Source organism: Salminus brasiliensis, chromosome 14, assembly GCF_030463535.1.
Source record: "Salminus brasiliensis chromosome 14, fSalBra1.hap2, whole genome shotgun sequence".
NCBI classification, from domain to species: domain Eukaryota; kingdom Metazoa; phylum Chordata; class Actinopteri; order Characiformes; family Bryconidae; genus Salminus; species Salminus brasiliensis.
In genome coordinates this window covers 31,246,202-31,256,457 of record NC_132891.1, presented here as the reverse complement: position 1 = coordinate 31,256,457, position 10,256 = coordinate 31,246,202, and the positions used below count along the sequence as shown (strand labels likewise).

At 39.4% G+C, this 10,256-nt stretch overlaps 1 protein-coding gene across 1 annotated transcript; it reads right to left on the bottom strand.

Annotated features, from left to right (window-relative positions):
- Nucleotides 1-889: 889 nt before the first annotated feature.
- Nucleotides 890-9,952, bottom strand: hoxc1a (homeobox C1a). The gene is made up of 2 exons (XM_072697230.1): nt 9,409-9,952; nt 890-1,245 (listed from the first exon to the last, which is right to left on the bottom strand). Exons 1-2 carry the CDS (start codon nt 9,950-9,952, stop codon nt 890-892), a joined length of 900 nt encoding a protein of 299 aa, XP_072553331.1.
- Between the last annotated feature and the right edge of the window lie 304 nt (nt 9,953-10,256).

Genomic DNA, 10,256 nt, shown 5'->3' with positions numbered 1-10,256 from the left:
AGCAAAAATTAAGATGCGATATAAGGGACGATGTAATGAATTTTGGACGTTGCATACACAAATGTGTGTATGTGTGTTTTATCCCCGGTGCTCGTGGTGGTCTCGGTGTGACCATAAGTAAAACCTGTCGTTCCCTAATAATCCAGATGCATGCAATTTTGTTTTATAACCCATTTTAAGATCCATATGTTGAAGTCCCATGTGACGAAGTCTTATTTCATGTTTTGAACTTGAACTTTAGGCTATAGTATAGATAGTTTCACTTGTGGATAATTTCAAGTGCTTAATAAAACCACAGCACGGTTCTAAATAAGAGTATTTATCATTTAATCATCACGCCTGCTTTTCGTCTGTTCATCTTAAGAACCATTTTTAAAAGCGCTCCTTCGTCTTACAATTATAAAAACCTACATCTTTGTGTCGTTAAATGATTTTTCTCTGGCTTTGTCTGGAAAGGCTGCTGATTATTAATATAACTTTAAAGTTAATATAACTCTAAATTAAATTCTCCTATTGCTAGCAATCATAGAACCATTTTTTGATGCGGTATAGAACGATTTTCCTCAATAACAATGCATTTATTATCATTTTTAGGTCCAGTCTGAAAATAAATCAGCAGCAGAACACGAAAACGTAAATGGCAAAACAAGAAGCTCACGTGTAAATAAAACCCATACAGTTGAATTTTCATCAAGTACGACAAATAAAGTGCGTTTAACGATATTTAAAAACTTTTGGGATGATTCAGCAGGTGAGCAGTTCTTTCGTCTTGTCTTTGATTTAATTATCTTCGAGTCTCTTCGAGATTCTGATTGTGCCCAACATTGTCTGTGCATAGCTTATAGTCTTTATATTTCAGTTCCATCCATTAAAAGCCTCTTTTAACTTCTTAACTATTCTCTGGAGAGGCGCATGGCTCTGCTCCGCTGGCTAGGTAGTCCTGAGTGCGCTCCTGTCCCCGTCCCAGTCCTTCCCTCTGTAGTTTCTTCTGCTTCATGCGCCTATTCTGGAACCAGATCTTCACTTGGGTTTCGCTGAGCTGCAGCGAACTCGCGATCTCCACCCGCCTCGCGCGCGTCAGGTACCTGCTGAAGTGAAACTCCTTCTCCAGCTCTGTCAGCTGCTTGGTGCTGAAGTTGGTCCTTGGAGCTCCGGGTTGTCCCGTGGAAGCGTCATCACTGCTGCCCTGTCCTCCACTAGTCACTTGTCCGAGAACATCCTGTCCACAGGCTGGTGATGTTCTGACTGTAGACAACACAGGGAAAATATCAATTAGTCGTCAAGACAAATCCAGAAGAACCACCTTGATGAAGAACCAGTCCAGAAGAACAACCAGTGGATGTTTTGAATTAATTATTGATGTGAAGAATATTTTTAAAGTTAACGGATCGTCCACATTACGTAAACCTTCTACCAAAGAGATATTTTTCATTCATCAATTTGGAATCCTTAAGTTTTAGGAGTGCATGTAAGCTCACCGTGACAATAAGCCTCAATTATATTTCACTACATTATTTTTTGCCATCAGGATTTAGCTCGTCTACAAAACAATTAGGAGTTGGCTCACCCCGAACATATGGCACCGAAATGTAATTTGAATTAAAACAGTTTGCGGTCTCTCTAATTGAAGATCAAACCGTCAAACTGCCGTCTGGTGGCTATCAAGCATATTTCCCAAATTATGAGGCGTACAGTTGTGTTTGTGGACAAAACATGACATTTGATTTAGCAAATAATCGTTTGCAGATGTTCTGTTGCACATTATTGACACCAACCAGTTTCTATTTTGTTGCTAAATAACTAAACTAAGTTAAAACTGGACGTAAGTGTTTCTTGTTTCCAGCTATTTTCATTTTGATTTGTTTAATGTCAACTTTAAAATAGTATTTGCTTGATTTCCTTTTTGGCCTTTGCAACAAAGGACAACTTGCTGAATGATTTGATCTAGTTTATTGGAAGAAGGCATCCACTGTAAATTATGGCCAAGTGTAGTACCATATGAATATAAAGGCTTAAATATAAATATAAAGGCTTAAATATAAATATAGGCAAAGGTGTGTTTTACCTCAAGAATACTATTAATACCTTTTATTTGCAATGCCCTACATCATACAACATTTGCATACTCAAAATCGGGTTTTCTAAATGTTCTTGTTTTGGGCACATGGCTATAGGACTGGTACCTTGAACTGGTATACACTCTTAAAAATAAAAGTTCTTGTAATTGCAAAAGAGATGTAGATGAATTATATTAACATGAAGTGGTTCTTCTATGGCATTCCCATAATTGCTGCCATAAGAGGATAAAACCTTGTACACACTCCCAAATCTTAGGAGTGCACTTATTAAAAAAACAGAGTAAATTCTGAACTCCACAGACTTCCTAGAATGCCACAGAAATGTAACATGTGAGGTTACAAATACAGTAAAACAAATAAAATGCAGAATGTAAGGTTCTTTAGGCAATGGATATACATAAAGAGAGAATCTTGACAAGAACCATTTGAATGCTGGAGTGGTGCTTTGCCTGGTTAAATTAATCATCTTTATGATGGAGAATCTCTTGCTCTTTAAACAACTTTTTAAAAATAATCATTTTGCTAAGAGTGTATTCCAGAATTATCCAAATTTTCTACTTTTCCAGAGTACAAATGACTACTTCTTCCAATTTCAGTTTGAAGAGACTCAATTTAAGCCTCTTTACGCATTTATTTGTCAAAACCGATGATTCCGGTGTTATGCTTTCCTCCTCTCAAATTCTTTTTACAAAAAAGGTTCATTAAAGAATTACCCATTTTGAGGTTGTATAGGAAAAGGTGTCTATAACATTCCATTTTCTTTGATTCCATTTGGCGACTTTACTAGAATTATTTTTTCTATTTTGGAGTGTACATGTTAATCAGTTCACCAAGGCTGTGATGGTGAAGGTCATTTTCATGTGGTCCTGTATGAGCTGAAGAGTGGACTGCCACATTGTTCTTGAACCCCCCGCCTCCCCACTATAGATGACTGCAGGACAGGGGTGGACAGGGGGGCAATTGGGAGGCTGAGTCACCGTCTATCACTGTGTCAGAGGGACCTTCCAGAGACACCTCCTCTGTGCACTGAACTATTGGCTGCTATGAATCCAGCATTCCAGCAATGAGATTAAACCAAGCTACATCAACCCCACTTCACAGGTCAAGGTGTTTCTACTCCTGGGTTCAAGATATTTAATGCAGCATGAGGAAAGAGGTCATACACTCTTAAACATTAGGGTGCCACAAGAGATTTTTTGAAGCTATAGAACTGAAGAACCACTTTGGGTGCCCTAAAGACCAATAGATGGTTCTTTCAAGAAGTATGAGCGTGAAGAGCCTGAAGTTTTAAGAACCTTCACATCATGGTTAAAACCACTTAAAGGCTTAAAGGTTTTTCCCAGAATTGTATTTTTAAACCAAGAACCACTCTGGGAGCTTAAATAGGTTGGCTGTAGAACCGACCACTAATATATTAAAATCTGCCAAACCCTGCATTGTGGCCAGTCTAGATTTTAATTGCTTGATTTAAAGCAATTCTTGATTTGCACTGAATTAAGAGTCAGAGAATTTTATGAGACCACAGGAGTAAATGCATGAGAAGATAGAGCTACTGCTAAATATCTCAAGTCTCAAGTGCAACACACACACAAACAATGTACTGTTTCCAAAACTTGCTATTTCTTGCAGATGTGGTTTGGCAGCGAGTCTGTTTCTTTCATGAAGCTTGCAGTAACCTTTGCCTTTATGGTGCACATTCTGCCGGGTGGAGATGCATGGAGGGAGAAGGTTTGCAGACATAAGCCCACATTCTGCTCTTGGCTAGGACTCGGTTCAGAACTGTAACAATTTCTATGTCTGGGTCACTCAAACTTTTGAACCACCTGCTGATTTTGTGTGTATGTAGCTTAGAACTCGGGTAGGGTTCAATTCCCTGGCCAGGCAAGCCCAACATGCTACACTAATAAGAGTCCTTGGGACTCCCAACACTACATTTGCTCACCTGTGTAAAAAGATTCAATTGTAGGCTGCTTGGATAAAGGAGTTAACCAAATGATAACACCATAACACATAACACAAGTGTAACAAAAAATTAATAGCCATAAAGTACAATCATGCCTTTGACATAATGCTAATTGATACTGCTGGCTACATCATTTTTTCGATATGATTGAAGAATTAGGATATAAACAAATCAGAATTATTTTCATACATATTTCCTGTCTGATGTTCTTTCCCAGAGTGATTTACATTTGTAAAATGTTACACAGGTAGGCAAATGTAGTGTTAGAAGTCTTGCCCATGGTGTAGCATGGTATCCCTGGGGTTCCTGTCTGGGGAATTAAACTTTAGTCTTTAATTTGGTCACATAATGACCAACCTTCAGTTGTTCACAGTTATTAAAAGTGGTGGTAACAGGAACCAAATACCCAAAGCTTTTAATTCCTCCTTAAATGCTTTAAAGCTCCCTCACAACAAGTAGTAGGGATGTAAAGGCAGGACACTACAAGGCAATTCAGTTCCAAAGAAGAAAACATTTAGGTGTAGCATCATTTTACCAATGATTATCAATTTTACACATACACGCTACTGTTGTCGACACTGTGACCCTTAGTCCCAAACACAACCATTAAAAATGACTGACACACTTGAGGAATTTCCCTTAAATGTGAATGTAAGTCTTTGAGAAAACATCTCAATGGGTCATTTGGTTATTTTATTTTTATATTCAAGAGTGAGCTTGGCAAAGCTCCACCAAAACAAGACAAGAAAAGCCATTGTGAGGCTCAGACATTTACTTAGTTTCTGCTTTCATTAGCATAATTGATCAAGATATGGCTTAACTGGCAGCTGATGGCAGTGGAATGACGTTTAACCTCAACCACCTTCAGGCAACCTCTACAAAACATACACACGCAGACCTCATAGACATAGTCTCTGTGGCGTTATCTGCAGATAGCACTGTAGTGAAATATAGTATGTATATGACAACTCTTGGCACACTTTTAAGGCCCCACTCATTTCACTGGCGAAACAAAAACAGCTCAAGCCAAGCCAAAGATTGACAAGCAAAAGTAGTTTTAAGGTCACCCCTAATACTCAGGGACATTCGAACACACTGTGCTTTCAGTGTGAAAAAGTAGAAATATAAAGTAATTAAGGAATTTTCTTCTGAGAAGCAAAAAATTGTTCATGAACACTGACAAATGAGGGCTTGGATAATAGAATTGGCAGTAGCCAAAAGGCATAAAGGAATCAAACTAAATATTTGAGGAATGGCTGGCCTCCACTTGAAGAAGGCCAGCCAGTCAGTCAGCCAGGGGGATGACGAGGCCCACTATACGACTTGAGTGAGAGGAGAAGAACAGAGGAGGAAGATCGATACAGATCGCCTCAGTCATCTGGGCATCCAGCCCACAGTAATTCAGGTGCTGTCAGAGCATAATTGAACAATGACGCAGTGGGAATATGTACAAAATGCTGGGAGATCCAGTTACACAGAGTTGGTGCAAGCTTTTATGCATGTTTTGAATAGGAGAGAGATACGCCAACATTACCCAGCAAGACAAACAACCCATGGTGTGTCTGGGATTTGTTATTGATCATCTGTGTCACAATTTATTTCTCAGAGAGTTGAATCATCAAAGGTGATTGCCTCTACAAGTTAAGGATTCTTAACTGTACTGAGCAGTTAAGAATGCACTATTGTAGCACCACAGCCAATGGGAAATGCTTCCTACCAGGTGGTGTGCAGCTAAACTGCATGATACCTGCATGAGGCCAACAAGGCACCTATGAGGCGCTGTGTGTGGCCAATTTTTAGTAAAACAAACAATGTGTGCCGCAGGCCTCAGACAAGTTGTAGCAGTGCTGCAAAAATGAAACATGCTATTGTAATGCTTTGTTGATGTATATCAACAAAAATAGGTACAGGAAGAAATTAGCTACAAAGGCTTTTTTTTTACTCAAAAACAAATTACACCCCCCCCCCCCATTTCTTTTTTACTACAGTTAGATAATATTTCATACAGTAACAGAATGACTTAAAGAACTAATATAGGAGGCTTTTGGAGGTTCTTCTGTTTGAAACTGTCCACGATCAGTGTACAAATCAAGTCAAATCAGGAAAAAAAAAAAGTTGAAACTAAATCCACCAGCAATGGATTAGCATTACAGATAAATATAACATTTATTTCTGTCGGATTACAAATCCAGTAAAATGAATGTAAACCAGACACTTAAACACACAACTCAGCGTGACATAATTCAATAAACACATAATTAAATATCAGTTTTAAATTTTGTTCAAAACTAGTTATCTGCCAATACTAAAATTAAGGTTATATAATTGTTATATTATAAATTGTAGGTTTTCTACAGTATTTGGTTAGCAAAGTCTGGTTAGCATTTATAATATTGTTAGTGCATTGCTTGTTGGGTAGTTAGGTCCCCTTATTGAAACATCCTTACTGACAACCACATTCCAACTTTCCCTTAGTCTTAAACTGCCTGTGCATTTAAGACTTCAATTCTGTTCTGGCTGTTCCCTAAAGCAGTCTGGTCTGAAACACCCCATATAACTTTAACATAAATGTTATACAGGTGGGGTAAACTGTTGCAGGCTGAATAGCAAGACATACTGTATAGCAACATCACTTTTACTATGGTAGAATGGAGTCTGATATACTATATGCAAATGCATCATCTTTTATGACATCACAAAAACAGCAACTTCAAAATGGGCAGTTTTTGCAACTTAGTATATGGATTGTCTGGACTGGTGGACAAATGCTTATGAACTATAAATGTTTACCCACCACATTTGCATTGAGAAATATGAGGGAAATTCCTTTTTCTCTGGTATGGACCCTTTGAAAGACCTTATATTTATAAGATAATCTTATTCTATTATGGATATAATATGGGTAATTATCATCTGATATTGTAATAAAATTGAAAATATTGTGACATTGGAGTTGAAGTTTAGCAATACCACTCAGCACTACATTCATACATTCTTCACCCCATTACCTTGGTGTTGACAGACATGTATGATTGCTGTAATCAAACATTGGGAGCAGACATGAAGGGGACATTCTCAAGCTTTTTACTTCCCTTCTTTAGAACACATTGATTCCCAGAGCAGCTAGAGACATAGTTCCCATTCTCAGCACTTCTGCGGTTTCCAAGGGTTTGGTGGATGTGCACCAAAACGCCAAGGAACAGATGCTCCTGAGCACTAAACAAATCGTGGGCCTCTGGCCTTGCCTCCATTGCAGCCTATGGGATTTCATTAAGCATCCAATTCTCCTGACCACAGCTGTCTGGGACTGTCAGGGCAATGTAGCCCCAAAAGGCCTTTACTCTGATGGATATGCCTCTGAGTTATTTTACATCATCAGCATGGCCAGCAAGGACACCCTTCCACTTGACAACATGGACACCACATGTGTGGTAGATTGCTGATTTTAAAAGAGATGACATCTTAAATAAAGATTATCTTGGGTTTTTAACTGTTATTACCATTCTGATTTATGATCAGAAGGACAGATGATCCCCAGGTTAACAAACTTTGCTCACAACAAATGTACAGTACTTCTTAGATAATACAGGTCAAATGTCAGTTGTGAGAGTGACATTTTATGGGAAGCTGTCGGATATTTAAAACTCAAATTTCAGCACAGAAGGCTCTGTTGAACATAAGGATTAGGTTTGGATCTTGGTTGATGTGTTTTTCTCCATTTTTCAGAACAGATAACTGCATTAAGTGCTAGGACTAGGAGCTTTCCACATGATGCTGTTTGGCTCTAAATAGACAGGGAGCTAGGGGGAGCTGGACTCCCTTAAATGTACTCCACAATTTTAGAGGGATGTGCTGTGGAAATGTGGTCCTGTAAAACCAGAGGATGATGTTTCTCACTGATGTGTTTTCATTGCTTTTTCTTCTGGGTATGAGCAGGTTATAGATCACCAGCTCTCAGGTTTTTGATATTTCTAACCCCTTAAGCTTTCCCATAAAGGCTTTCATCACTCTGTTTCCTTGATTGGTTGCCTAATTTGTAAAAGTGAAGTCTCAGACGCTTGCCAAGCCTGTTTGACCAAGAGTTTGGCCTTAAGTAGACTGCCACACACCATTTTCTCTTCTGCTGCTTGCTTCACTAGACGTATAGTTCACTGTATGGTTTAGTCTCTAGATAGCAAAGCGGACATACACTTTTTTTATATGCATGGGATTTTAAACACTCTGAGCAAAAGGTTCAAGGGTTCTACATATTACACAAAAATGACCTCAAAAGCAAAAAAAAAAACATTTTTAAAAGGTTTTCCATGACAGAGAAGAATTATTCTACTAATGTGTTAAAACAGGTCATTGAGTGTTCAGGGCCTACACTCTTAGAATGCGGTTCTAAATAGTAGGCTACAAAAAATATTTTACTTAAGAATTACAGAGCACCTTTTAGTGCAATAGAGAACCATTTTATAACATATTTATACACAACTGGTTTTCTATCATACAACCATGCAAAGAACTATTTATGCAGTGAATGCTGTTGTGCTGTTCATGGTTCTATGCTTTTAGCACAAGTAGTTCTATACTAAACCCTTGCTAGTGCAAAAAGGACCCTTAAAAGAGGTTTTAATAGAAAAGAATGGTTTAACTAATGCAAAGGAGCATATCTGGTCTATGTTCATTTATGGGCCTACACTTTTAGAAAACGTTTCTAAATAGTACCATAAAAGATTCTTTGATTTTACAATAGCAGAACCCTTTTTGCACTATATAAATCTAATTTTAAAACCATGCCCAACATGTAATCATATAACCATGCAAAGAAACATCTATGCAGTCAGAAGTTGATATGTCTGCACTTTTAGCAAAAAAAAACTTCCTATAGAGCATTGATTGAAAGGTTCTTTGACACATAACCATAGTATTACCCTTTTTTGTGATACAGAACAATTTTCACAAGGTTCTTTAAAGAACCGGCTTCAGACGATGTCCCAACATAGAGAAGAGCTATTTAACAGGGTTTAGAACCATTAGTGTTGATAATTATTGCCTTTACCAAAGGTCCCTTGATTTGCAATGTTTCAATGTGTTTGATTAGGAATCACATAATTTCATGTAAAATAACATTAGACGTGTTAAAAGTATCAAATGTACCAACCAGTGAAGTCAAACTCTCTCTACTTTGATTCAGATTTCATGTAATTGAATGAAACATGTCACGTGATAAACTATAGGCTAATTCCATTCCTATATGTCAACTGGAAAACCCTGAAATGCTCAAATTGTCAATAAGACAAATTGCCAAAGACTCTGGAATCCTGTCGAATTCAACACCGCCCTGTTAGGATGCCAAAAGTTACAGGAACTTCCCAAACTTACCTACTCGAGGTTGCCTTCGCTTCACCTTCATCCACTCGAAAGTTTTCCCACTTTGGATGCTCTGGTGCAACTTCTGGGGAAGTGCGAGCTCGGTGTTGTCCACGATCGCAAGGCGATTCCTCGGGTCATCGTTCGGGTGGACCTGAGTGAGCGAGTGCACCAGTCCGAGCTTCTGAACAGACGGACTTCTGAAAGTGTTTGAGGAGGGGCACTGCTCCTCTCCGGAGAGACCCTGTTCCCCAGCGCACATGAAGGAGGGGACTTGGGGTTGACCGGGGTAGAAGTCTCCGGCATCATTCTGGGGAAATGGGGGTGTGCTCGAGCCCCCGCACACGAGGTCCCGAGAGCGTTTGGAGCCGTTGTCCGAGAGAGGTGCGAAGCGGTGGTGGGCAAAGTCCGCGAGGAACCGTCCTTCTACCCTGAACTGGAGTTCTGCACTAGTCCTTTGATCGAGATTTTCGCGCCTGGCCTCGCTCGCACATTTGCCTTTGGGGAACTGGATCCCTTTTCGCCTGTCACACGTGAACTCATGGTAGGAATCCATGACAGCCTCCCCCTCGTGGAAGCCTCCGTCCGGCCAAAGCCTTGAACCCCGTAGTAGACCCATCTACAGATGGCCGGGACCGTGGACAGACATGCCTTGCAGTGACCAGAATCTTTCGATCTGTGATTGATGGGGGATGACGTGCCCTCTAACTGTGGGCCAATAGCCGGACATCTCCTTCATCTGACTGAGCTTTTATTAACCAAAGGCAGCAGGTTTTGGACCACTCCTATGACCTGGGGAGTGAGGTTATTGTAAATAGGGGGGGGGGGGGGGTACTTATTAAAAATAAAGGTACTACAAC